The 27,948-nt window shown below is 41.3% G+C and overlaps 3 protein-coding genes across 7 annotated transcripts; 1 reads left to right on the forward strand and 2 right to left on the reverse strand.

Annotated features, from left to right (window-relative positions):
• Positions 1-725: 725 nt before the first annotated feature.
• Positions 726-10,297, reverse strand: LOC113006513 (uncharacterized). Of its 3 annotated transcripts, none has more exons than XM_026142553.2 (7): positions 10,143-10,297; positions 7,460-8,678; positions 7,240-7,364; positions 3,158-3,596; positions 2,905-3,040; positions 2,563-2,780; positions 726-2,380 (listed from the first exon to the last, which is right to left on the reverse strand). In XM_026142553.2, the coding sequence occupies exons 2-7, from the start codon at positions 8,264-8,266 to the stop codon at positions 2,132-2,134; spliced, it is 1,974 nt and encodes a 657-aa protein (XP_025998338.2). In that variant the 5' UTR covers positions 8,267-8,678; positions 10,143-10,297; the 3' UTR covers positions 726-2,131. The 3 variants fall into 3 exon arrangements, with proteins under 3 accessions (XP_025998338.2, XP_025998317.2, XP_025998325.2); XM_026142532.2 differs by having other exon boundaries at positions 7,240-7,382; XM_026142540.2 differs by lacking the exon at positions 10,143-10,297 and adding an exon at positions 9,572-9,659 and having other exon boundaries at positions 7,240-7,382.
• rad9a (RAD9 checkpoint clamp component A) lies at positions 9,735-19,688 on the forward strand. 2 transcript variants are annotated; one of them, XM_026142570.2, is made up of 12 exons: positions 9,735-10,031; positions 10,150-10,220; positions 10,381-10,454; positions 10,562-10,610; positions 12,835-12,949; positions 16,162-16,261; positions 16,513-16,619; positions 16,746-16,852; positions 17,044-17,108; positions 17,202-17,300; positions 17,968-18,208; positions 19,272-19,688. In XM_026142570.2, the coding sequence occupies exons 1-12, from the start codon at positions 9,998-10,000 to the stop codon at positions 19,377-19,379; spliced, it is 1,170 nt and encodes a 389-aa protein (XP_025998355.1). In that variant the 5' UTR covers positions 9,735-9,997; the 3' UTR covers positions 19,380-19,688. The 2 variants fall into 2 exon arrangements, with proteins under 2 accessions (XP_025998355.1, XP_025998350.1); XM_026142565.2 differs by having other exon boundaries at positions 9,749-10,031; positions 16,513-16,658.
• Positions 19,681-27,948, reverse strand: tbc1d10c (TBC1 domain family, member 10C). Of its 2 annotated transcripts, XM_026178603.2 has the most exons (10): positions 27,816-27,948; positions 27,402-27,519; positions 26,034-26,133; positions 25,794-25,901; positions 24,992-25,098; positions 24,621-24,735; positions 24,307-24,372; positions 23,917-24,106; positions 23,560-23,717; positions 19,681-22,970 (listed from the first exon to the last, which is right to left on the reverse strand). In XM_026178603.2, the coding sequence occupies exons 2-10, from the start codon at positions 27,512-27,514 to the stop codon at positions 19,827-19,829; spliced, it is 4,101 nt and encodes a 1,366-aa protein (XP_026034388.2). In that variant the 5' UTR covers positions 27,515-27,519; positions 27,816-27,948; the 3' UTR covers positions 19,681-19,826. The 2 variants fall into 2 exon arrangements, with proteins under 2 accessions (XP_026034388.2, XP_080145291.1); XM_080289165.1 differs by having other exon boundaries at positions 27,402-27,894.

Consider the following 27,948-nt stretch of genomic DNA (forward strand, 5'->3'; position numbering starts at 1 on the left):
GATTTGGTGGGAGGTGTTTATTTGCTAGTCAGCTATAGAGAAAATGTGGGTGTTATCTCAACTTTTCCAGCATAGATGCACAAGCATGAGGTGTTTGTGCAGATTTGCTTTGTTGATTTTTCTCTAAACTTCAGTCTTGTTGTTTCTTCAGATGCAAACCTAAACTGTGCTGCCATGTTCTTTTATAGAGGAGACACTTTCTCTTGGCAACCTTTCCAAACTTGTTCAGTCTTTTTCTAATTGGAGCATCATGAACTTTAGCATTTAATATGTTACATGCTAACTGAGGGCTATAGAGTCTTAGATGTAGCTCACCACTTTTTGTAGTGTCTCTGAGCACAGTTTGCACAGTTTGACCCAAGGTGAATTTTCTGGGATGTGCCCTCCCACAGATTGGCAGGTGACTTTCCACTCGTGAATAGTCTTTCTCACTATGCAACAATATACAATGGGCCTGATGAAGCTTCCTAAATTGATGGAAAGCAACAACTGACTCTCTATGGTCATTGTTGATGTGTGTCATCCTTAGCATCATGTTAATACTCACCTTAAGGCTCCAGACCAGCAAAGTGCCAGAACCTCTCCTCTTAAATAAAAAATGACACAGTATATGTCATCTATGTTCTTCATTTCAGCTTGTATTTATCTAATTTTAGAACCTACTGTGGACCAGATGATTTACCATTATGCCCGGATACATAAAACCCTAAAATTGAAAAATGCACTTTCTTTTTCACATGACTGTATAAATTTATTTTATTTGTTTATTCTGTAAAAAAAAAAGAAAAAAGGCAGAAATAACAAAGTTCTCGTCTAACCCTACCAAAGAAGACAGATAGCTAAAGCTCTGACGCTTTATTTTTTGTCTCAATACTGCACAGCCTCTCATGTTGCTACATCTAAAAAGAAATAAAACGGCCTCAGCTGTTAAAAAAATTCACAGAGGTTCATGTGAGATGATGATTCACTCTGTATACACAGTATATAAAAGATAAAAGCAGTTTCTGGCTATGAAAACGAACTGTTTAAATACCAACCTGGTTTATGGTCACAGCTGCTAGTTTTAAGTCTTATTCAAGACAGAATGATGTTCATTTCATAAACAGTGATCACATGTAGAAAAAGCGGGGTTCGCTTTATGGAGGAGCTACCTTTTGATTGACAGTATGGCACACTCATACTACCATATGAGTGTGCAGTGTCCTTGGTTCCTCGGTCAGCTCCAGCCCTGGCTCAGGGTTTAAATAGGACGGGACTGTGCTGTTTAAATAAGGCTTAAAAACTAGTGGCTACATTCATCTTTTATACAAAGTCGATGCTTTCTCACTAGAATAAGTGAACTCACTGCTCAGGTGCTTGTCTCCATCTCTCCAAATTTAAATGGTGGTATTGAATAGAGAGGAGCAGCTGATCAGAAACCACTGACCACTCCAGCTCACACATTCTTCCTCCTTTGGGGTTATTCTCTATGATGGCTGGACTGGGAGTCATTACCCTGAGACAGGATATGGACTGTGGGGTGGGGTGGTGAGTACAGTAAGTGAGTGACGCAGATAGCAGACTGCTGTCATGTGTAAGACTGAAGGAGCACAAGGAGGAACATCTGAATCAACAAAATGCTTTCAGCACATTCAGCTGTTGGGTTACTGCAGCATAGTCCTTAGTTTGGATCACTAGTGCAACTGGAAAAGTCTTTAACCTCTGCTCAAACTTTGCTTAATAAAGCAGGAACAATAAGAAAAAGAAAGACAAAAATATCCACTTATAAAGCTTTCTGTGTGCACTGCAGAAAATATAAATATATATATATATATATATATATATATATATATATATATATATATATATATATATATATGTATATCCCAATATAGTATTTATTTCCCTTATTGCATCTTAAAATCAAAACATTTCAGAAAATAAATGAGGGAAAAAGTGATTACGTATCCACGCCAGGCCTACTACTGGTCAGATATGACTTTTTGAAATACTGTCACATTAAAAAAAAAAAGTTTTCAAAGCAGAGCAACCTGCTCTTGAGACAAACTGTATCCCCTTAAGTTTATTTGTTTAATTTATAGAACGCAAAGTCCGTGAGAATGAACCCAGCACGCAGACAGTTTTACAGTCACTATCTGCGTTTCTTGTTTGTGTTCTTCCTCTTCAGAGCCAGTATCCACGCAGGGAGGGCTGTCCGCCGGGCCGGTGCCTCCTCCCCTGCCGCTACCGGATGCACTTCACACTCCTGCTCTGTCACCGAGTCCTCATCTGTAGCTGCTGAGTCATCCTCCAAGTCTGAAGTGTCCAGATCCATGTCTGGAGGTTCTATGGCCACCACTTCCTCCGCAAAACGAACCCGGCGGTTCTCCTCCACTCTCCTCTGAACCGAGAAAGAAGCACGAAACACAAAAAAGTTACAGAGAATTTAGCATCTGATTAAATATTACAGAGACTGAATGATTTCCTCAAGTTTTTTCAAATCATTTCATTAATTTTATTTGTGGATGTTGACATTTTAAAATTTCCAACCACAAGGAGGCGCTGCGATACACACTATCTTACCCTTTTATTCACTGTCTCCATTGAGGACTCCAACTCGGGGGATACGGGGTATTTGAGGACACCATGGGGCGCTCGAGCCAAAGGATTAAAAGCAGTTGGGGAGAGAGAGGCTGAATGAGAGTTTAGGGTGTATAAGGGTATTACGTTCTCGTGCTCTGACTCTCCTGTGTCAACCATCATCTGGCTGCTCGTAGGATTCAGTGAAGACATGTCCCCTTCTGTAAAACAAAAGAGACAACTTGATTTCCTGAACAGCCACCAAATTAAATCGCTCAAACAATAAAAACTCTTTAATAATAACTGATTATTAATATTGCTGTTGGAGTATTAAGCTGTTCTGACCTCTGTCTGTCTGCTCTCCATCACTTATTTTGTCGGCTTGAAGCCTGTCGTCTCTCCTGTCAGCCGACTGATGCTGTCTCTTTCTGTTGAGGGTGACTCGGCTCTTCAACGCCTTGTTAAGCGGATTTTTTGTAGACTGCAAAGGACAAGAGAGAATGGGGAGAATCACAAAGTTGTCATATTGATAATATAGATATTCTTTTTTATATTAACTGGATGAACATGAGATATTTTTTGTTTATGAATATCTTACCACTACAAATGATGGAGGTCTTATTTGCTGTTCCAGTCTGCTCGCTCCAGACTGCATATGTGGGTAGTTGTGACCATCTTCCATTGCTTCTGAAGGGTCAGTCTGATGTAGTTTTCCACCTGAAATGTCCGTACTTGCAGCTGGGAAAGCATTAGGCAATGTTTGCGCCATGCTGAAATCTGTGGCCCGTGATGACTCTGTGCTCCTGAAGCTCCACTGGTTGCCCCCACTGCCAAGTTGGTTCAAAATCCCATTTGACGGAGTGCTACTGTGAGGATTTAGTTGGTTTGGGGGTTGGCCCATTGGGTCCTCTAATGGTCTCTGATTTGCTGATGAGGATGAAAGGCTGGGACTGAGGAACTTAGCCCACTCTTGGCCCTTAGTGATCTCTTCCAGCAGACTGAATGACCCGAGGCCCAATTCAAAGTCACTGGCAGGTCTGAAACGGGACAAAATCTTCATTAAACTCAAAAATTCAGTATACAAATCCCATCACTACCAACAGCACAAAGAGATTTTTATTTAAAATAACCCAAAATAACATTTCAGAGTTCACTCAGATGAGGTGTGATGTTATAAAAGGTCCTTGAATACAGTTAGCTCCATAACTTTGTATTTTTGAGGTTTTACCTCTGTACATCACCACGGTTGATTTTAAACAAACAATCAACACATTATTAGAAAGAAATTGGCATTAAGTTTTTAGGAAAGGGTCATTTTTATGCATAGAGGTTCAAAATTAATGAGACAACTGACTGACAAGCAGTAGAGGCCTGCTCCCTTGTTATTTTATGACAAGTGAAGAAAGCATAATATCTCAAACTGATTCAAAGTGTTAAAATTGCATTTTATTTTTCACTGTACTTTTAAATGAGTCCCAAAGAGATGTCTGTGCAAGTGAGGGAGGCTGAAAAACAAAACAAAATAAACATCTTAGAGAGAGCAAAAGCTTCAGCAGTGTCCAAATCAACAATCTGTTTCATTCTTATAAAGAATGAATACAGTGGCCTCCTTCAGCAACACCGAAATGCCTGAAGGCCCTAAGGAGACAACTGCAGTGAATGATGACAGAATTATTTCCATGGTTAACAAAAACAACTTCACTCAACTCATCAACTAACCAAGTCAAGAACTTTCTCAAGGAGGTAGGTGTATCATTATCAAAGACTACAATCAAGAGACGCCTTCGTGAATAGAAACAGGGGGTTTACAACAAGGTGCAAACTACTGATTACACTCAAGAGCAAGAAGCCCAAATTAGACTTTGCCAGAAAACATGTGGTTTTGAAAAATTCTTTGGACCTTGCACCACAATGATGGAAAGAGAAAACTGTGGAGAAGGACAGAAACATCTCATGATCCTCATGAGTGTACCACATCATCTGTCAAACATGGTGGAAGCAGTGTTACAGTATAGGCATGTACAGCTGGAGCTGGGTCACTGGTCTTTATTAGTGATGTGACTGCTAAAAGAAGCAGCCGGATAAATTGTGAAGTGTGCAGGGCTCTACTCTCTGCTCCGATTCAACCAAATGCTCCAAAACTGATCATGACACTGTTTCATGGTGCAAATGGAGATTACAATCATACTCCAAAAGCAACCCAAGAGTTTCTCAAGGCAAAGACATGGGTATTCTTTGATGGCCAAGTCAGTCACCTGAGCCTAACAGAGGATGCTTTTCAGTTACCAAAAACTAAACTGAAACCAGAGAGACCCACGAACAGCTGTAGGGGACTACGGTAAAGGTCAGGCAGAGCATCGCAAGGGAAGAAACACAGCATTTCAAATCAAGTCAAGTAAATGGCCTGTATTTGCTTTACTTAGTCCCTTAGGACCCCAAAGCGCTTTACACTACATTCAGTCATCCACCCATTCACACACACATACAGGTGATGGCAAGCTACATTGTAGCCACGGCTGCACTGGGGCGCACCGACAGAGGCGAGACTGCCGGACACTGGCGCCACCGGGCCCTCTGACCTTCTGACCACCACTAGTAGGCAACAGTGTCTTGCCCAAGGACACAACGACCGAGACTGTCAGAGCCAGGGTTCGAACCGGCAGCCTTCCGATTACAAGACGAACTGCCAACTCTTGAGCCACGATCGCACCAAGTGGCTTTTATTGTTATTTCGACCATGTACAGTGGTACAGTACAGAGTGAAATGCGACAGCGTTCCTCCGAGACCCTGGTGCTACAGTGCAACACTAGACAGAACAGGGCAATATAGACACAACACAGTGCAATGGAAATGTGCAAAATGCTGAGTATTGTGCAAAAGTAACTTGGTGTCTATAGGGGTGTCTGCACGTGTGTGTGTGTGTGTGTGTGTGTGTGTGTGTGTGTGTGTGTGTGTGTGTGTGTGTGTGTGTGTGTGTGTGTGTGTGTGTGTGTGTGGTTAATATGAGATACTACATATAAGTGCTTGGTAGTCACATGCATGAAGGTGTGCGTGTGTGTGTCAGTCCAGTCACTGAGTGTTCAGGAGTCCGACGGCTTGGGGGAAGAAACTGTTCCGTTGGTCACTGTATGCAAATAATTTTAATCCAAGTATTAAAAACTGAATTTATATTTAAAATTATCTTAGTACAACCAATTACTTTTGATCTCCTGAAATTCCTAAACAGCTAATGCAACATTTTTGTAAAGCCCCAGTGTGCAGAAACAAAATAACAAAAATTGTCATTATCCAACAACTTTAATGAAAGAAATCTCTCAGCAGATTAAATTCTTAAAGTTCTGTTTGCTCCTTGTCCAGGCTGTCCTGGAGAAAGCTTTTGTCAATACACAGAAAATGTCCTATTTTATTTGTTTACCTTACTGTGGTCTTCTTGTAAAAACCAGACATGCCTATAGTAGATAGTAAAAGAACAGGAACTTGTGTTTATCTGTTCTTCATTACTGTATAATGAATGACTGTGGGGAAGGTCTTTATCACTAGAACAAGCTGTAAAGTTTATGAAAATACAGTTAAAAGTCAAAAATGTATGCCCTACTTCACATTTTCTTTGCCAGTTCGATTCTCACCCACGGGCCTCATGTTTGACTAAATTCTATTAGCAAGTATTACTGTTTAGTCCACTGCGCCATAGAGCTCTACTGTTTCCCTAGAAATGTAGCCATATACATAAAACACATCAATGACACACACTGTGGCAGTAGTTTACAGTAGTTTACAGTAGTTTACAGTAGTTTACATGGGCCTTCATGGACCAACTAAGCTTACAAGCTAACTCGATACAACAGAAATGCTGACCAGAGCAAATTTTTATAAACCTTTTTTGTTGTTGTTGCTGCCTGTTGTTATTTGTTTTTAGCCCCTGAGACACCACCAGTCAAGTATCAGATGTTTTTATATGGCTTTAAGGCTTGTTTTTATCTTTTGTCGTTGGTCAAATTTGCAATTTTACAATTTCTAAGCTATTTCATATTCTCTACGGCCTACTTTTCATGCTCTCATTTCCAGCAAGTAGGGCTCAGGCAGCATTTCCTGTACATTACATATACTACAGACCAGTTTTGCACCACTTCTACATCGCTTGATTATGTTTTTGTAGTGTTCCTTAATCTTCCTCAAGATCCAGCTAGCTAAGTCTACCTGTTTTAGGAAATTACAAATCCTTCAAAATGAAAGCTACATATATGGGAGTTATTTTAATTATTTATGTCTCTAGTAGGAAAAACATAAAGCAAACAAACTTGGCTTCGGTAAGCGAGTATCTTTCCATCTTGTGTGTTAAGTCCTAATGAGAGAATCATTCTTTATGAGTTACTTGCTGTGTACATCTGTTTCCTTTAATAGCAGGTTTTAAAAAAATCTCATTGTACACAGCATGAAAGTTTGTAATGACACATGCTCTCAGTGACAGGGTGTGTTTGGCACTTCAGACCACAGACACACATCAAGGGTAAAGATGTCTGATGGCTGGAAACATCTCAAATGCTTCACATATCTTACTGCTGACGTTTCAGAGCAAATAAAGCCAAAAAAAAACTGTTCGGCTTTCAGTTTGTGCCATGCTGCTAGAGTGCAGGTTTGGATGTATTTGTGCAATTTAGGATCATTTGTGTGCCTGTTACCTGATGTGGCTGTCGTTAGTGGCGTCCTCTGTGCGTGCAGGAAGCATTTTACTGGCTCCACTGGTGTCCAGTGAACGGAGGGTCCTTTCGTCCTTATTTGACGCATTGATGAGGCTTTCTGTAACCTGGTTTGGGTGTGAAATATGCGTGAAAAAACAAGTTGCAGTGTCACTTCAAGATTTCTTTTTTTATCATTATATAACAAAACCACACTACTCACCTCAGGTTCCTCCCCACTCTTCTGGTCTCCTATGCTTCCTTCTTCTTCTTTTCCCTTTTTTCCTTGTCTGTCCTTCCATCGCTCCTTGAGCCTCTGCGTCCACCTTCTGGTTTTATTCTCAGATGATCTCTGTTTCCTCCTCACGCTACTGTTTGTTGTTTTTTGACTGTCTGAGGCAACCTGCGTATCTTTGTTTTCTGCCATCGCTCCAAATCCTCCATTTCCTACAATTAACGCTTTATTGTCGTGACCTCCTGCGAAAGGGTCTGTGTTTTTCGCGGCCCACAGGTAGACTTTAGGTTTAAAGCCCTGCTCCTGGTTCTCATTCACTCCCATGCTTTGGGCAGCATCTGTGTTAGGAGGCATGCTTCTTTTCATTGCAGAATTGCCAAAACTCCACTTCTCACTATCAGTCCTCTCAAAGGAAGCATCTTTAAGTGATGTGGTAGGAAACAGCTGCCCTGTTACTGTTGGGGCGATCGCAGGCTGTGTCGCCTGTCCCATAACCCTGCTATCACCAGTGTCACCAACACTGTTGTCTTTCTGGGAGGGGAAGGAAATAAAACCCCTGTCCACCCCACCTCCATGACCGGGCTGCTGTAGATGACTAAATTTGAAGTTAAAGTTGCTGTCTGCAGCAGGGCTCCTGACCTTATTTGAAGGGATGCCATTAGTACCTGGGCTGCTGTTTTCTGGTCCAAGAGTGTGCCGGTGCCCCTGGCCCTCTCTTTCCGACTGCAGCTTCAGTTTCTGCAGCATGGACTGCAGCAGGGCCTGGGAGTCTGCTGGATTAGGTGACTGAGACATCTAGTAACACAACCTCTAAGTCTTCTAAATCCAGAAGTCGCAGAAACGCGTGTCAACACCACAGTGAAACTGGATACACAAGGACGGACTCTATGCAAATAATATAATTCGTCGCTTTACAACCAGCATGACAAGAGGAAAAATACCTTTGTGTAGAAGATATCACTCTTTGGTCCAGTTTTTGTTAGAAAGACACCTGTTATGGCTGCTTTCGCCTTTCTGAATAATCCAATCCCTTTCCATGACAATGTAGTTGCTTCATAGCAAATATGAAGAAAGATCCACCTCTTCCAGTTAAATGTCCAGAGGTACAAATCCTTCTTCTTCTTCTCTGTGTAAACTGCTGCTTCTTATGCTGCCTCCACTAATGCTCAATCCTCAAGAAGAGCAGCAGAAGTCTTCTTCTGTTGTTCTGCAACAAAGAGATATAAGCTTTTGGTGTTTTTTCCCTGTTTTCAAAAGTCTCTCGCTTTTACTAAATGCCCATAGTTCCATTACACTACTGGTGTTGTCGTCACACCTCTTCTCCAGCAGCCACTTATATCACTGGTAATGGGAGGAGAGACTGTGAATGGCTGCGTTCCTCAGATATTACAAACTGAAGCAGACCAACAAGAAAGACCAGTAAGGTGAGATAATTGTTTGCTGACTCTAACTCTCTCCCACTGTGTGTATTTCTGCCCATCTTTGTATTTTGCCCTCCCTTCCTTCCCATTTCTCTACTTGTAACGCTTGCTCACTCAAGTGCACACACACCCTCTGTGACCTGTAACTGATAATTATAGGGCGTTCTTAAGAGCAGCCGCTATGAATGTGCCTGCCAAATTAAAGATATAGGAAAATGTCTGCACTGAGCTTTGCAATAACCCATTTTATATCAACTCTGTGAAAAATGCTGTCACAGAGGCCTTTGCTACTGTTGTCGAAATAAAGTAATAGATTCTCCAAACATGCAGTGTACTTCAGCTTGGAGAACACCATGCAATCTTTCTTATAGGTTTGTTAACCACCAGCTATACTGTTCTCCACTGCAAGTCATTAAAAAATGCTGCCGCCCTGATAAACTTTTAACTGTTTTAATTATATTTCAGCCAACTACTATGCATTTAAAAGCACAGTAATTGTACTGCCTTCTTTCTGACTGAAGGTTTAGAGTATAAGATTAAGTAGGTACACTACAGTACTTGAAAAGCTACTTTCCTATTCTGACATGAACTTATTTAATAATTATCAAGTTGCTAATCATTAAGTAAAGTTTATATAACAATTAGTAACAATGTACATCTTTATCCATTACAATTATACCTTTTTTTTGGTTTTTCGTCACGCTATCTTTATATATTTCTAATCCGGACGATCATAAAAAACCAGCCCCGAAGATGCAGTGAAGAAAAACACAAGTGGCAGAAATGTTCACTTAGAAACTAAGTGCGCATGTGCAGCGTCAAACGCACGCCCCCTTTAAGTTGCCGTGTATCTGATTGGTCCGCACTTTGTAAGCGGGCAATGGCGGCGTAAACAACGCTGATATCGATGAAAGAGACACTGCTTAACCGAGTAAAATAAACTTAGACTGGAAATAAACGGAGTATGCTTTCGGTAGGAAGATTTGCTCTCGGCGTGGAAACGATTAAAACGCCGTCTTGTGTACTTCTCGGTGATGCTTAGCCGCTCGTTTTGGCTAACTTTTAGCCAAATGTGCTAACTTAGCGGAAAAGTGAGTTTGCAGAGATGCACTGTATCGTAACGGGAGGAAACGTGAAAGGTAGCAAACATTTCCTGAATATTAAACACAGTCTCTAACTAGAACATGTGTCATTGATTAGATGTTGCTAATAATTATCTTGTGTGTGTTTGTTGGTGGGTGTGTCTGTACCGTCCAGTACTGGCCAAAGCCGTCCATTCTCTGTCCAGGATCGGCGATGAGCTGTATGTTGAGCCTCAGGAAGATGGGGTGAGCTGTTCTGACACTGACTTGCACACCATCACTTCCTCTTACAATGCAGATAGGCTTGTTGCTTCCTGTGGGTGCACACTTTGCGTCAATGAAAAAAGTTGATTTGTTGGTCTCTCTCTCTCTCTCTCTCTCTCTCTCTCTCTCTCTCGTGTCGTAGCTGGCCCTGCGGTCTGTGAACTCCTCTCGGTCGGCTTATGCTTGCTTCCTGTTCGCACCACTCTTCTTCAGCAGGTGCAGACTACATGCCTGTGTTTATAAATGGCATCTTTGTGTGAGAGAAAAAGAAAGCGTGTATATGAGTGAACTTCTGCCTTTTATACCTCTGTTTTTCTGTGCAGGTACTCCATTACTAGTGGGGATAACTTCCGCTGCAAGATGGCAATAAAGGTGTGAGAGAATTAGATAATCTACTGTTTTTCAAGGCTTTATATAGTCTGGGTGTGACATTAATTACATTTTAGTAGATAATGTGGTTCCCAAACTTTCATGATGACATAACACCCAAAGTTATTATAGAATTCGTTTCTTATCTACAACAGTTATGATATATCAGAGGTGTGCAACGTATTGAAGGCATTTAGGTTCCAGTTACAATCTTGTGAAAAAGAGTTCCCACAGGTCTTTGTTACTCACAGTTAGACCTGTGAAATTAAGTACACCCCATGATTCAGTAGCTCGTAGAACCACCTATAGGAGCAATCACTTGAAGTTTATGAGTCGCTCATATTGTTTCAAAGTAATCGTTTTCTGTTTGACTTCACCAGTGTCTCAGATCATTGTCTCAGAGTTTTGGCCTACTGTTCTTTACAGTGTTGCTTCAGGACATCGCGGTTTGCGGGCATTCATTTATGCACAGTTCTCTTAAGGTCCCACCTCAGCAGTTCAGTTGGGGACAGGTCTAGAGCTTAATTATTCTCTTTTTCAGCCATTCCGTTGTAGATTTGCTTTAGTACTTGGGATTCTTGTCCTCCTGCACGATGCTGTTTGGGCCAAGTTTTGGCTGTCAGGCCGATGTCCTCACATTTCAGTTTGGAATACTTTGGTAAACAGAGGAGTTCACGGTCAACTCAATGAGTGGAAGGTGTCAGTGTTCTATGGCTGCAAAACAAGCTCAAATCATCACCTTCTCACCATCATACCTGACAGTTGGTATGAGGTGTTTGTGCTGATATGCTGTTTGGTTTTCACCAAACAGAGGTGGTTTCTTCAGTTGCAGGCCTAAGATGTGCTGCCATATTCTTTTACAGCCAGTAGAGGCTTTCTGCTGGCAACCCTTCCAAACAAGCCAAACTTGTTCAGTCTTTTTCTAATTGTACTGTTGTGAACTTTGACATTTAACTGCTAACTAAGGCCTGTAGAGTCTGAAATGTAGCTCTTGGATTTTTTATTTTTATTTTTGCAGTTTCTCTGTTCACTGCACAGTCTGTCACTGGTGTGAGTTTGCAGGGACGTCCACACCTGGAAGGATTGACAGCTGTCTTGAATGTTTTCCACTTGTAATTGTCCTCACCGTGGTCAAATTATTTGGAAATCGGTTTATAACGATTGTCAGATTGCTTTGCATCAACAATGGCTTCTTTAAGATCACTGCTGACATGTTCCATCCTTGGGATTGTGTTAACACACACCTGAATGCTCTAGACATGCAAACTACTCACATTTTGAATTGGATTACAAGCCCCTAGCAGTAAGACTGTATTTAGTTTATCTCAGGATTGCATAGAATCAGTCACTTGACTGTCACGGATCTCAATAAACATGCTTACCAAAGGCCCCTCAGGCAGGTTGTGATAAGTATCACTTCAGTTACTTTTCTTTTGTTTTCTAGTCTAGTTTGAATTCTTTTTAAGCTCACAGTTCATTTTAAATAACTACTCTGACCTTGCATTAAACCCGAAAGTCCCATCACAAAAAGTTCAACCACTCGATCACAAAAGATGTATTGAAACTAAAGCTGCCAGTCTGATTTTTGTCTAATAGTTTGGTCAGGTTTGCATTCATGTGACCACTACCAAAATGTGAAAAATGTAAATTTTAACTTTCTCTCTATATATTTTTTTCTCCTTTTCTCACTGGTTTACATTAATTCTCAGTCGCAGTTTGCCATGTTATGGAAATGTGGCTGATAGTTTCTTGATTACTTTGATTTTAAACATACTAAAGATAAACATCATACTTTCTCATAATGATTTTTTTGTTCCTTGTTTTTTTTTTTTTTTTTGTTGCTGCTGCTGTTTTTCAAATTAACTGCATGATGGCAGTACTTGGGCCTCCCTGATGTAACTACAGTTAGGAATAGCAGATCTTATTCTTGGGATTGAGAGCGTAGTCTTGTATCTGCTGACAGCTTCAAATGCCTCCTTTCCTGTCGTGTTACCACCCAACGGTTGTGGTTATCTGTGTTCAAGTTTTGCAAAAACCTCACAGCTTCCTCGTATTAACAGTTGTACTTAGCAGTTATATTAGAGAGTGAATTGTGTGTCACTTGTCAGAAACAGCAAACATATTGATTTAGATACCATTTGAGTGTGACTAAAATGTTGATTCCTGTTGATTGTACCAGAGTGTGTCATTGCATATTGATAAGCATTATTTCCCCCCTGTGTTTCAGAGTGTACAGTCTGTGTTCAGATCTCTGACAACTTTGGAGAAGACGGTGGAAAAGTGTCACATCGATCTCGACAAACAGAAGGACCGTCTCACCTTCACCCTGCACTGCAAGCACGGTATCAGTGATTCACTTCATTATCAGATCATTCAAAGTGTTTTCCATATATGATTTAAGAAGGCTTACAACTCATTCAGGCATGTAGAATGGTGCTGGTTTCAAACCCAGAGGTGAGGGAACACATCCAGTTCTTACATTACAGGGCGATCGTGGCTCAAGAGTTGGCAGTTTGTCTTGTAATCGAAAGGTTGCCGGTTCGAGCCCCGGCTCGGGCAGTCTTGGTCGTTGTGTCCTTGGGCAAGACATTTCACCTACCCCCTACTGGTCTTGGCCAGAGGGGCCGATGGCGCGATATGGCAGCCTCGCTTCTGTCAGTCTGCCCCAGGGCAGCTGTGGCTACAACTGTAGCTTGTGTGTGAGAGTGAATGCTCGAAAAGCGCTATATAAATGCAATCTGTTATTATTATTATTATTATTATTATTATTATTATTATTATTATTATTATTATTATTATTATTATTATTACATCCTTGCATTGACCTACAGATAAATATAAGTGTTTATAATTCTGTATTTATAATATAATTATTTATCATTTATAAGTCCACCAGTACTGCGGAACCCAAATATATTAGAGATAAGTTCACTGAGTACAAATGTCAGGCCTGCAGGTCACTTAGTGCTGCACAGAACTAAAACAAAACTTCTATAATCTCTTTGAAACTTAGAGGTGCCTCAACTGTAGCTATTTTAAATGAAAAACTACCCTTTTTCATATGGCTTTTACATGTATTTATTAAACTATACAGTACTGTGCAAAACTCTTGAGTCACTCCTTGTTTCTTTATATTTTGCTAATAAAAGAGGAAATAGGTGCAGTGATTTATTGAAACATGCAAACATACATGGAAATACAGTAAATCAGGCAAAAACTGTTTAATTGTAACGAGTTAGAAAGTCAGTATTTGCTATAAGTATCTTTATTCTTCAACACAGTCTGAACTCTTTGGCAGCTTTCTTGGTGTGTTTTTAAGTAGTCTTCAGGAATAGTTCTCCAGGCTTCATTCAAAGGTCTTATTTGGATGTTTGCTACCTTTTGTTCCGTTCTCTGTTAAGATGGTCCCACACTGCTTTAATAGTTTTGAGGTCCGGGTTCTGGCGAGCCCAATCCACGACTGAGAGTGTGTTTTTTCTATCCAAGTATGCTTTAACGGCTTTGGCAGTGTGTTTGGGATTATTACCATGCTGAAAAATGAAGCCATTGCCAATCAGACATTTTTTAGTTGATATTGTGAGGTGGATAAAAATCTGATGATACTTTTTTGGGTTCATAATTCAATTCAGTCTTAATTATATAGCAGCAAATCATAACAACAGTTGCCTCAAGGCACTTTATATGGTAAGATAAAGACTACAATAATACAAAGAGAACAGAGCCTGGGTCCACAGAAGAGGGGCCTAAAAGTAAGCCTGCTGTCTGAGAACAGCAAGCTCTAATGGGGTGATATGGCACTATAAGGTCATTAAGATAAGATGGGGCTTGATTATTCAAGATCTTGTATTTGAGGAGCAGGATTTTAAATTTGATTCTGGATTTAACAGGGATCCAACGAAGAGAGTCCGGTATAGGAGAAATATGTTCTCTCTTTCTAGTTCCTAACAGCACTTTTTCCACAGCATTTTGGATCAGCCGAAGGCTTTTCAGGAAGTTTTTAGGACATCCTGATAATAATGAATTACAGTAGTCCAGCTTAGAAGTAATAAAGGCATGAACTAGTTTTTCAGCATCACTCTGAGACAGGATGTTTCTAACTATTCTATTCCACAAATGGAAGAAAGCAGTGGTAGATATTTGTTTAATATGTGCATTGAAGGACATATCCTGGTCAAAAATGATTCCTCACAGTGTTACTGGAGACCATGTTAATGCCATCCAGAGTAAGAATCTGTCTCTGATTTTTTGGGCCGAGTACATTAACCACAGTTTTGTCTGAATTTAGAAGCAGAAAATTAGAGGTAATCCAGGTCTTTATGTCTTTAAAACGTTCCTTCAGTTTAACTAATTGATGTGTATTATCTGGCTTCATGGATAGGTAAAGTTGAGTGTCATCTATATAGCAGTGAAAATGTATGCTATGCCTTCTGATGATACTGCCTAAGGAAGGGAAGCCCGTGGAACTCCATAATTAACCTTAGCATGTGAAGAGGACTCTTCATTTACATGAACAGATTGGAGTCTATTAGATAGATATGATTAAAAAACAAGAGTCTTAAATAAATATCAATAGCACTGAAAGTAGCAGTAATGTTTTGAACGACTTTCATTCGTGAAGAAATTCATAAATAAAAGTTGTAACCATTATAGAAAGATATTATGTTTCGAGCAGCTCCAAACCATGACAGAGCCTCCACTGTATTTTACAGATGGCTGTAGACACTCACTGCTGTACCTCCTCTGCATATAATGATGATTATTTGGACCAAACTTAGAGTCATTAGTTCATAAGACCTGATGCAGCTGTCACAGTTATTGTCTAATTTCTCCTGACAGCCACATTTTTTGCTGATCTGACTTCAGTGAACAGTAGATGGATCAGATTTAGGGCCAGATGCATCTCTCAGGTCTTGTATGGGGTCTTTGCTGGATTTTCTTTCCTGTTCTTTCCATGTCTTAAGCCATGACTGTTCATCCACTGTGTATACTTTGGCTATTTGGGAATCACTTTCATGGAGCAAAAATGCGATTTTATGCCTCTCAAACTGTTACCTTTGGCATTTTTCATAGATTCAACTAAAGTAATGGGAATCTGTTACAGGCTGCTAATAACAAAGTGCCTAAAGATACAATTTAAAATGAGTTATTTGCTAAATTATCTGTTAAAATACACAGATTGGAAAATGCTCAGGTGAAAGCACTGGACTGAAAAAGGAATGAAGAAGAAGCCAGAAGACCTTCAGAAGGCCTGGAGAACTTTGGTCAAGAGCACTTAAAAAAATGGGACTTCTACACATTAATACATATCGGATTTTTGTGACACTTTGAATCCATAAATTCTGATTTCACATCAGTTTATAAATAATGTTTTGCGTCTTTTTATTTTATCTTCTGCCTGTAAAGCAACTCTTTTAATAACCTCTATAAACAAGTTGTTACATTGTATTTTTACATCTTGTTTACATTCACATATTTTGTATTTAATGAAGCCCATCGTGCTTTCATCTCATTGCTTTCTATTTGCTCACAAACTTGACGTGATTTTTCTTTACAGGCCTACTGAAAACACATAACCTGTCTTTCCAGGACAGCGAGAGCCTGCAGGCAGTGTTTGATAAGGACAGCTATGCCAATGTATTCAGAGCCCAGCCCAGGTCTGTAAAAATCTTTCTTCATAGTTTATTTTGCAAATCATGACAATGACAGTCTCCCACTTGCTTTTAATCTTTTATTTCCTTGTACTTGATGATGACAAACACTGTGTAGCTTTTTTTTAACACCAGGAAAAACATTTTTACATTTCAGTTGGTTGATTAAATGAATAAATAGATTTAAATAGTAAAATATATTTTAAGGGAGGTGTAACTTTGTAGCTGTAGCTAGATTTGATTTCTCTTGTTCTCAGGCTGCTGGTAGACACAGTCGTCCATTTTCCTCCATCTCTGGACGAAGTGACTGTGTCAGTGAGTGATGAACGGATGTGGGTCAGGAACCATGTGGAGGAAGAAGCAGGTGACAAGACTGATATGAAAAAGTTTCGCCAGCGTAGTGGTAAAGCAGGAACTGACATCTAATAATGCCATGCATTGCTATGTTTTAAAATCAGCTTTTTGTCCTCTTGTTTTTCTGCTCTCTCAGAGGCGTCCAAAGCCATGCTGACCGAGCTGTGTTTGGCTTCAGACGAGTTTGATCATTTTGCTGCCCAAGCTCACAACAGTGTGACTTTTTGTCTGAAGGAGTTGCGGGTGAGAGAAACTATATAGGGAAATCACGAGAGAGTTGCGTAAGTTAGTTTGGGAGGGGGAGAGAGGTGGTTATCAGACCAGAGTGTGAAAGAAGTTATTTGGAGACCAGATGAAAGCACTTACAAGATGTTGTGGTGTTCTTGTAATGCTTGCATAGTTTGCAAAGTCACTAACTAGTATCTCTCATTCAGGGTTTACTAGTGTTTGCAGAATCAACTGGCCTCCCTGTTTCTATGTACTTGGACGAGCCGGGCAGGTGAGCATCGCCACCTGTGGGTTATGTTTTTTTGATTACTTGTTTCTTCCTTTTTAATAACATAATTTTTTTCTGTGTCTGTTTGTGTGACAGCCCTGTGGTGCTTTCAGTAACGGACAGTGTCCTGGAAGGAAACTTTGTGCTGGCCACTCTTTCTGATGATCCCAGCCTTCGTAAAAATAGCAGCAAAGGGTAAAAACGACAAAACATATTTTTGTTGATTTGGGACGTTTTTTTCTCTTGCTTGTGAGCAGGAAGAAAAATGAAAACAAAACTAGTGTACCCTTCACACAATGGCTTATTAACAGCTCGGTGACAGGCAGGAAATTCTAAATGTTTACCCTACTGCGCCACCTGGTGGATCAGAGTGTAAATGAAGACAAATGCTGGAGGAGCCCATTTACATTTCATACTCGACATTTCCAGTTGTTGGAAATGGATTTTTATTATTTGCTCCAGGAGTTTAGACCAGGTTCTTAGTCCACCAGTTTGAATAAACTCTTTAAAAAAACTGTGTTTATTCAGGGTTTCACATCTTGTCATTCTGAGGCTGAGAGGCGAAATCTGGAGAACTCATGTCACAGTTAACAGCTGTTTGTAGTTGCATCTTCACACAATAAATGCACTCAGTATATTTATGGGAGTGAAAAACTAGAATGCCGTAGGCTTAATTGTTATGATATTGAGCTCTAAAATTGAAGCTGGTTAGTCATGTTGATGTTATTGTTTTGCAAGTCCAGAAAATCAAACGGTCACCATGAAGGTCAAAAGGAGCAAGAAAAGCTTTTTTTTTTTTTTTAATCTTGTGTGTCATCTTTCTATCTGACTTGCACTCCAAACCGTCTGCTCCACCCCTCAGAGCACACACAGCAGCTCCACCCCCTCCCGATGACTTCATGAATGATGACATGGACTCATATCTAATCGCCATGGATACCAGTATTGCGCCAGGTCCCTCAAACACAGGTCCACCCCCGCCTTCATTATCTGGTGACACACGTTCAAAACGGCCTGCAGCAGTCAGCCACAAGGCAAGGATTCTCATCGAGGAGGCAGAAGAAGAAGAAACAGATGATTTAGACAGACTACCTAATAAAAAGGTATGCCTTAGGTTTCTCAGGCGTGTTAACAGGCTGTGGATTCACTTCAATGAATCAAAAAGACAGAAGTAAAATATTCTCGCACATACAAAAAGAAGCAGATTCTTTAAAAATTGAGTCGTCACAACTGTCCACATACAGTCCTCACGTGAAAAAGAAAGTACACGCACGCTCTTTTAATTTAGTTTTATGTGTCAGGCTGTAACAAAAAAATCAACTTGTTCTTATTAGGTCTTAAAATTAGCTAAATGCAACTTTAGATTAATAACAACTCATGAATTATTATCATTACTTACATGTTACACACAAGCAGTGCGTGTGTGTAACTAAATATATCCTCACTGCTTCCACAGAAATTGAGTGTGAAGATAAATACAGTAGCAGCCAAGTGCTGCTAATCAAATCCACTTGATTAACTGATTAACAGCAAGTGTGTTCACCTTTATAAAACCAGAGGTCTGGTTGTTTTCTGGTCTGGAGCATTCAGGTGTTTGTTAATGCAGTGCCAGGGAGGAAAGACATCAGCAATAACCTTAGAGAAACAGTTGTTGCTGCCCATCAATCAGGTGAGGGTTATAAGACCATTTCCAGTCAACCTGAACTCCATCACTGTACAGTGAGGAAGATTATTCACAAGTGGAAAACCTTCAAGACAGCTCTCAGTGTTGTTGGAAGTGAAGGTCCTGGCAAATTCACCCAAAGGTCAGACCGTGCAGTTCTCAGACTCTATGGGCCTCAAGTTAGCATATCAAATGTTAAGGTTTATAAGGGTGTGATTAGAATAACGCTGAACAAGAATAGCTTGTTTGGAGGGTTGCTAGGCGAAAGAAACAATCCTCTCTAAAAACATGGCAGCACACCTTATGTTTGCAGAGTTGCTTCTGAACAAACCACAGAAACCTCTGGAACAAAGGCGTGCACATTTAAGCAGATATTTAATAAAAAAATAAACAAGTGATTGAATGTTTGCATATGCTCTCAAATTAATTAAATATTGGTATCTTAACATTTCGATAAATTGTAGTCTTTAATATATTTCCCTTGTGTGTGATTTTTCTCACAGTTTCGGTCGCTCTTCTTTGGATCGGTGCTTCCCCCGTCGTCTCAGTTGAGCACACAGCCGATGACTTCTCAAGAGGTGCTGGCCAGCGACAGTGAGGAAGAAAATTAAATAACTGCAGACTGATCGGCTAGAGGAGACATGGACTAAACTGACAGTGGGTGCATGTGCGTGCACTGTTAAACAAAGACACCTGGAGTACTTGAAGATAAAGAAATGAACACAAATTTTCATCCTTACTGGCCAGAACAAGTAGTACCTGGACCTGGTTAAATATGCAGAGGCCACCAGCCTCTAAATTCTCATTATGTAAAACTAGACATGAAGCAATTCCAATTTATTTTAATTTTGTGTTTGCCCAGTTTGTAATTAAGGTGCAGTGTAAAAGGTCCCACCGAATAAAGCAAACTTATTTTTCAATATATGTAAACATCATTTATTATTTATTTACATGTCGAAAAGTTCAAGTATGAGAAATATTTAGGATGAGGGAATTCCACATATCCACCAATGTGGAGCTCAAAGAGAGAAAGGCAGTGATGCAGAATCTGAGTAATGTCAAAAATAAGCCTCGGCATAACCAGCAGAATGTCTGTGAATTGTCTGTGAGTCAGTCTTTGCAGGATGAGCAGCGTCGTCACTACGTTTCTCTTTTTGCACCTGAAAACTTTTCCCTCTCGTCTGTGGTTTCCTCCTCTCCTTTTCCTTCCCCTTCTCCAGCTCCTTCTCTTTCTTCTTTTTCAACCTCTCCTCTTCCTTCTCCTTTCTTTCTTGTTCCCTCCGCCGCCGCCTCCTCTCCTTGGAGTTCAGTTTGTCCTCCGCCTCTTCCTCAGCTGCATTCCCAGTCCCTGGCATATCACTGAAGTCTTGAATCAAGATTTTCGGCACTTGCATTTTGGGTGCCTTCTTAGCCTTGTTGTCTTTGTGATGCTCACCTCTCAGTCTGCGGAAGAGACCAAAACGTTTAGGGGTGTCGGGCTGTGGCTGCTGCTGTGTGGGGGCTTCCTCTGTTGTTGTTGCTGCTGCTGCTGCTGCTGCTGCAGGCGGCAGCAGATCAGGAGCAGCTTGTTTTGAGGTCACAGCTTTAGGATTGCACTGTGACTCTGTGAGTTTGGCTTCTGGTTGATTTTCTGAAGTTTTCTGGGGGGTGGTGAAGAGATCCTCGGAAAGCCTGCGGGCTAGCCTGGAGCTACGTGAGGTGGATGACTTGCGAACGCAGAAATCAGCGGATGATCGACTGCTGCGACGCTCAGGGGTTTGTACCGGGGGCTCTTTTGCAGATTGAGAACATTGGACTTGGGGAACATTTGTTGGCTCAGAAGAAATGAAGACATCGTCCTCTCCTGCTGGAGTTTGTTTAATCTTTTCAGTAATTTCTTCCTCCTGCGTGGGCTCCACTTGTTGAACCTTTTGATTTGAGTCTTCAGGATCCACAGTAACCTGGCTTGTTGTCTCTTCAGGTGCTTTTGTCTCAGAGGTACTAATTTGTACTGAACTCTCCTCATCAGGCTCACTGGTGTGGTTGAGCTGATCAGCTGGTGCTGCAGACTCTTCCGTTTCCATGGGTGTTGCAGAGTCTGCAGGCTTCTCATAAGTCTGAGTTTCTGTTGGTGTTTCCTCTGTGATTTTTTGAGTATAGATGCATGAATCACTTTCAACCTGTGCCTCCGAGTGTACATTCAAAATCATTTCTTCTGTTGCCTTATTTGACGCCTCCACTGTGTCTTTTCCTACTGTTATCTCAGCTTTAGTCTCTGGATCATCTACTCCACCAGTGCTTTCTTTTTGTTGAGTGCATTCAGATGAAGACAGCATTAATATTTCTTCTTCTAGCTCCATTTCTGTCTTTGAATCTACTTGTTGTTCTGAATCGACTTCTTTAATTTCTACCTTTATATCGCACTGTGTGGCTGAATTTTCCTGATTATGTGTCAGAACCTCATTTTCTGTGTCTCTTTGGGTGTGGGACTCTGCTTCCTTTTCTGTTTGTACTAATGACTCAGTACTGTGGTATTTTACTTCAAGTGCACCTTTTTCTGTCTCCTTGATCAGCTCTTCCTTTTCCTGTCGTGATTCTGCCTCTGCTGCACTATTCTGATCATCAACAGTTAAAGCTTCAACACCTCTGTCTGTGTCCACACTTGTCTCACTTTTAGACTCCGTAACGTCTGCGTTCATCTCCACCTGTTGCACACTTTCAGTGTCAGCACTCTCTTCTGATTTCACGTCAGCTTGTATCCTCTGCTCCTCGCCTGCGTTTACACCTATTTGCATCTCGTCCTCTGTGTTTGTATGTGCTTCGGCTATTCTCGGTGTCTCACTGTGGTTTTCCTCCACAGCAACCACGTGTTTCTCTGCCTCTTCATTTGTGTCTTTGAGCTCTACTTCCTGGTCTTTGCTTTTATGACTTTGTTCTTCTAGCACTTGTGATTCACTCTCTGCGTCCAGCTTTTCTTCTTGTTCACAGTGAGGTACATAATCAGGGGGATGAAGAATATTTTCAACAGTCTGATTTGGGGCAATCTTTTCTTCTTGTTCTGAAAGCATTTTGCTTTCATTTATCTCAGTCAGCTTGGTTTCATCCATATCACTGAGTTTGCGTTCCCCTGTCTCCCTGACTTCAATTGTCTCAGTCTTCCTGACATCACTTGTCTCCGTCTCCCTGACATCACTTGTCTCCGTCTCCCTGACATCACTTGTCTCCATCTTCCTGACATCACTTTTCTCTGTCTCCCTGACAACACTTGTCTCCATCTCCTTGACAACACTTGTCTCCGTCTCCCCGACAACACTTGTCTCCGTCTCCCCGACATCACTTGTCTCTGTCTCCCCGACATCACTTGTCTCCGTCTCCCCGACAACACTTGTCTCCGTCTCCCGGACAACACTTGTCTCTGTGGCAACACTCATCTCCGTCTCCCTGACATCACTTGTCTCTGTCTCCCTGACATCACTTGTTTCTGTCTCCCTGACATCACTTGTCTCTGTCTCCCTGACAACACTTGTCTCTGTCTCCCTGACAACACTTGTCTCTGTCTCCCTGACAACACTTGTCTCTGTCTCCCTGACAACACTTGTCTCTGTGACAACACTTTTCTCCATCTCTCTAACATCACCTGTTTCTGTCTCTTTGACACTGCTTTCCTCAATTTCAGCAACTCCTTTTTCCGTGTTTTCAGTCTGTTCTTTTCCCGCTGCTGTTTCTTCTGTTTGGATATTTTTGATTTCTTGAATCTTGTCAGGTGTCTGTGAAATTTCCTTCTGTTCAGTTTGTCCCTCTTTTTGTCCCTCTGAAACTACATCCTCCTCCTCTTTGACTCCTTGTACCTTCTTAAAGTCAAACTCATTCCAGCTTTTCCAGTCCTCCCTTCCACCCATTGAAAGATGCCTCACTACTTTGTTACTGCCTTCAGAGTCAACTGTGTTCCCTTTTCCCACTTTCCTCCACTTCTTGTGAAGGAGGGAAGGAGACAGTGAGAGAGAGGAGGCTGAGCGAGTTAGTGGGACAGAGAGGTTCCCTTTCTGTCTCTCTTTCCTCTCCTTCTCAATTTCATGCTGCCGAGCTCTAGCCCACGCCTTCTGGTATCCATGGCAGCGACCTCTGGGGTCAAACGTGGACGATGGTTTTTCTTTCCTCCACTTTTCCAGCTCCTTCTCCGTCTGCTTTTCCAAATCTTTACCCGACAGTGGCACAGAGCACACCTGAAACAAGAAGGGAAACTCTGCAGATAGTTTGTACCCCAACAACACAGTGTGTCCCGCCACAATACAAAACCTGTTAAAGATCCCTGAGAAACACCACAAAGAGCCTTGAACAGTTACCCCTAACCTCCAAATTCCTTAGATCATAATCCAATTGAGCAATTTTGACACACTAATTCCAAGCACCACAGGACACCTCCAGAGCTCCCACGTTCATGCCACAGTGGATCAGACATGTTTGTGGCTGAGCTGTTTTAGTAACTTACCAAGATTTATATCTACGTTATTTGATAGAATAGTGCCATTTTGTAAAAAAATTAAATAAAACAAAGTTAATGATAGAAACATGTTTTAAATTTACTCTTCAGGGTTTTTTTTTTAATTTTATTTGCCTCATCTCTTTGGTTTGCAGCCATCTTTTTGAAAGGTTTTTGCTTTTGAGGTGTATCTTTTTACACTATTTGTGGCCATGATTAGTTTAATTTACTTGCTCTGTTGCTTTACAAATGAAAGCTGTTATCTTGAGGTAATTGGCAGAGAACAAGATGCTTCTCTATAAGCCTATCAGGTTTAAAAATCGAAATCTTACCTCTGCTATGAATTCGTCATCTTCATCGTGGACCTCCTCCTTAACACCCCTCAACTTCTCCAGAGTCTCCATTTGGCCCTGACACTGCTTCCTCTGCTCAGCTCGACCCAACACCCGGCGCACCAGCACCGCTGCAACCTGTAGCAGCACCCGGACCCCTACGAGGAAAGATGAGGGCGAAAGAGGAAGACCTGGTGAAAATGCTACATATCAGGTAGATGATGGCAGTGACCAAAAATGTAAGAATTGTGCAGATATTTAAACACTTCTATATATAGTGGACAAAACCATCGCTTTTAATAAGCTGCTATTCCTGCCAGTCCTAAGGGGGTTGTGTTAGCCTGAGGTCAGCTCTACCATAGCAGAAGAAGAGGTCCCAGACTCGGAGAAGCGTGTTGAATGGAAGGTGACGTGTGAACAGACACATCAGCCAGTCGGTGGCAAACATGAGGGGCTCCACTCCGTGGTTCTGCAGATGTTTGTGTGCAGCTGGACACGTCTTTTTCAAAACCCAGGTCAGCATGGCCGCATCGAACAGTACTCCCTCCTACACAGCACACCACAGTAGGCTCAGACAGCTGCCCAGCTTTCAGGGTCAACACATGATTCATCTTTGTGTTTGGGTTATATTTATAGCACAACTTATCAAGAATCAGCCTTGAAATCAACATCTACTCGCCTACGTGTTGATTATATGTATTATAAAAGGTAAAAAATGTAAAAAACAGAAGATGTGCATGTCCTCACCAGCAGAGGGCTGTAATATCCGGGCAGGTATTGCTCACTGATCTGAACCAGACACCAGAAGGCCTCCTGCCAGGTTACATAAGGTGAACATTAGGCCAATAACTGCTCCGTATTATAGAAAATTAGCACTGTATTCTCAGGATTGCATTAATACTGTTATACCTCTGAAATAAAAAGCTTAACAGGTCGATGAAACAAGCAAGGTAGAGTCGGTGTCTTAAATGAAGGTTGTTGTTTCTCCACTGAAATCTAATTATTTTAATGTCTTTGCAGCTGATTTATCAGACCGAAGCTAAACTGTTAATGGCCTTTACCTGAGCAGGCATGTTCATCAGCAGCACTGCAGCCACCGGCCCCTGAGCCTGACAGTAACCCTCATCTGGCTGATACTGGGTGTAAGCTTTCAACACCCGGAACAAACCACGCTGCCTGCAGACACACACACACCACAATCATCTCTCACACAGCCAGAGGTTTCAGTCACCTTTGACAAGAGTTATACATTTAATAACGAAAAGAAAGAAAGACAAGTGACAAGACTGTTTGCTGTTCTGTTGAATAAGCCTTTAACTGTGAAAGCTAAACCAGGGAAACTATGAAAAGATTGGAAAGCCACGCTGAAATAAACTGTATGGTTATTCTGCAGCTCTCAGCTTCAGAAACAAATAGCAGAAACGTCGCCTACCCGTGTCCGTCTTTGGACTGGAACATCTCGTGGAAAGGGAACTGCCGGTCCAGATCTCTCTCAATCACATCCACCCAGCTCTGCAGAGCCGGCTGCTCATCCAGAGTCTGATGCAGAGACAAAAAACATAAAATGCATACCAAACAATAGATTTTTGAGTCTTTAAAATTCTAAGTAAGTTAGTTTGTTTTTCAATATTATAAATAATTTAACTTTTACTCAATAAAATATAAGAAAACAGTGATCACAAGATCTCACAACTTAGAACAGTATATATAGATGATCAGGCATAGACTGTATATAAACAATGGACAATATAGCCTCCAGGTCTAACAGAAAGCAATGTAGAAATGCCTTAAACCTGCATTTTGTTTAATTGCCAGAAGGGGAAGACTCCTGGTGGGGGAAAAAAAAAGTCAGATTGCGTAGAAAAAAATTAGAAAATGACCCTCTTGGTCATATTAAATTATTTCCTGATAGGTTTACGGCCTTAGTCGCTAATCTGAAGTGGTATTTAATGCAAAATACAATTATAGTCCCATTTATAGTTAAACGAATGATAAAGACGGCATGATTTAGGGAATGTGATGTTGCTGCTCTATAAGTATGTAGTATCCTAAATTTCTCACTTAGATCCATCAATCACTCGTGAACAACATGTTGCCGGCCAAATAGTAAACCAGCACTTCAAACTCCAACGAGAGACAACATGGTGGCTATGTCCATCTTTTACATAAAGTCTTTGCAGCTGGACTCTTGCACTTTCTTAAACCATCCCAGTGAGAGTGTTTGTTTCTCTTGCCTCGTAGAGGTTTTCATGCTGTTTCATCCTGTTGGCAGCTCCGCACAGCAGAGGCCAGCACTTGGCTCTGAGCGAGGCAGGGATTCCTTTCTGACACTGCACTTTGACCTAATGAGAGACCCGGAAAACAAACGGTTACTGTGCTTTTTCCTGATGTGTCACAATGTCTGTCATGTATAAGGCCCATCGCCCATCATTTGGTGCCAGGGTTTATTTTCGGGCATCTTTGACGGGACGCACCTTACTGCTCTTCTTCGACAAGATGCGATCCCATTGGTCAATGATCTTTATCCACTTGGCCTCCCTCTGCCTGACCAGTTCAGGTGGCGGGCCCAAACTCCTGACACAGCACAGCACATGAATCACCAGGTAAGTATTTTGACACGTTTCACCTGTTTGCTGAACAATTTAAATTCTGGAGACCTTTGTAGTGCTGTGTCGCTGCACACTGTTTAGTGTGTTGTCATTACAGACACACAGTGCTCCGAAAACAAGACAGGAAACAGGAAAACCACACGTTAGCAGTGTGAAGTCTCTATGGCAACAGGTCAGGATGTTATCAATGAAGAAAGTAAAGATGACAGGTTGCAGTTTGTTCAGTTAGTTTTAATGCTTAGTTTACACCGCCTCGTGTGCAATCCCCTGCCAGGGCTATTATCAAACGCACAGTCAGCTGATTCTGAAAGTAAAATTGCACTTTATTTTTCAAGTACACACACCCACTTTCAGTTCAGTCATTATGTTTTTTGCAATATTTTTTTTTTTTTGTGGATTATATGTAAAGAATATCAAGTGTAAACAATCTGTTTGTGCAGTTTCCGTCCTGAAGAAGGCCCACTGTGGTTGAAACCACTTGGCTTTTTCACTGATACGCTCAGCTAAATCATTCTAAAGCATCTCCTCCCCCTTTGCTCTGCTTACGAAACTGCCGTAAAGCCACATTATTTGCAGGGGTCATCCTGATTTCTTTGTTTCTTGACGTGTTTCCAACTGACATGCATTCTTACACATTCTCCACTACACCAGTATAGCCTGAATGTTCCTTTCTTTCACTCTGTGTGACTTTTTCTCTCAATCTTAACATCTCTGCTCTAACAATTTGTCTTTTAACTCTTTATTAATGGCATTTAGTCCACCTGGCTGTGTGTGTGTGGGGGGGGGGGGGGTGCAAATGCTCCTCTGTCTCTTAAAATCGGCAGATTTAAACACTGCTTCAACACTTCCTGGTCTTGTCATGGAGGAAAATTACTTTGTGTGCTGCTTCAGGGGGTGTTGTGTGCCCACATTAGAAACTCTTAGCTCATCTGGAACCTTTGTCTTTGCTCATATAAAGACAAAGCAACAACCATTAAATTATCTGATAATATTTAATATTTAGTTTCAAATTATATCTTCTGACAGCAGGTGCAAACCTTACTATTACCAAAGTCCCTGGGCTTTCTGATCTGTGTGATCTCGACAAGGTCGCCCTGCACGTCTTTTAGTCCCTTATAATAAAAAAAAAAAAAAATCTCTTTAATGGGAGAATGAAAACTTAGATCCCCTGGTTTTGAACAGATCACCAACAGCACAGTAAGAGTACACAAGGCGCAAGGTGGATGTGCTCACCCAGCTGTGGAACCATTGGTTAAGATGAAGCCAAAGCGGTCTGTCTCCGGTTCAGATCCAGAGCTGTCCTCTTCACTGAGGTTCTTCTGGGCTGGACTCGAAGAATTCAACATCTTAGCTAAAGAAAAGAGGATGGGCTCGTCATCCAGTATGCAACCGATGAGGATGTGTGCGTCAGAGATGTTTAAAATCTCAAACATCCAAGATGGTAAACAGCTTAACCCCACTCTGCAAACGTCTCTGTGCACGTTTTCACCCTCTCTCTCTTATTTGACTCGGGATCTATGAAATCTGCATTTTCCAAGTTGAGAATGAGAGTAAAGAAGTGTACCAAGCCCCCCAGCCCCCGATTTTAAGTCATAAACATAACCACAGCTGTTAAAGCTTTTAAAATATACATTTAAATGTGACTACCTTTTACATTTCCGCCCTGTTTGATTAGTTGGCTGCTGAAGAGGTGAAGTGATCCTCCAGTGATGGAGGAGGAAGACAAACTTCCTCTCTCTCTCTCTCTTGCTTTCTCTCATATGCTCTCATTTGTTCACCA

Source organism: Astatotilapia calliptera, chromosome 2 (genome assembly GCF_964374335.1).
Source record: "Astatotilapia calliptera chromosome 2, fAstCal68.1, whole genome shotgun sequence".
Lineage (NCBI taxonomy): Eukaryota > Metazoa > Chordata > Actinopteri > Cichliformes > Cichlidae > Astatotilapia > Astatotilapia calliptera.

Excerpts from the sequence above, each read along its gene's own strand:
- tbc1d10c (XM_080289165.1), bottom strand. The coding sequence starts at position 27,601 with ATGTTTGAGATTTTAAACATCTCTGACGCACACATCCTCATCGGTTGC. Across the intron at positions 26,134-27,401 it reads ACCAATGGTTCCACAGCTGG|GAGTTTGGGCCCGCCACCTG; the intron begins GTGAGCACATCC and ends GTGCTGTGTCAG. Across the intron at positions 25,902-26,033 it reads TGTCGAAGAAGAGCAGTAAG|GTCAAAGTGCAGTGTCAGAA; the intron begins GTGCGTCCCGTC and ends GTCTCTCATTAG.
- LOC113006513 (XM_026142532.2), bottom strand. The coding sequence starts at position 8,266 with ATGTCTCAGTCACCTAATCCAGCAGACTCCCAGGCCCTGCTGCAGTCC. Across the intron at positions 3,597-7,239 it reads ACTAACGACAGCCACATCAG|ACCTGCCAGTGACTTTGAAT; the intron begins GTAACAGGCACA and ends GTCCCGTTTCAG. Across the intron at positions 2,381-2,562 it reads TGGAGACAGTGAATAAAAGG|AGGAGAGTGGAGGAGAACCG; the intron begins GTAAGATAGTGT and ends TTCTCGGTTCAG.
- rad9a (XM_026142565.2), top strand. The coding sequence starts at position 9,998 with ATGCACTGTATCGTAACGGGAGGAAACGTGAAAG. Across the intron at positions 16,853-17,043 it reads TTTGTCTGAAGGAGTTGCGG|GGTTTACTAGTGTTTGCAGA; the intron begins GTGAGAGAAACT and ends TCTCTCATTCAG. Across the intron at positions 17,109-17,201 it reads TACTTGGACGAGCCGGGCAG|CCCTGTGGTGCTTTCAGTAA; the intron begins GTGAGCATCGCC and ends TTTGTGTGACAG.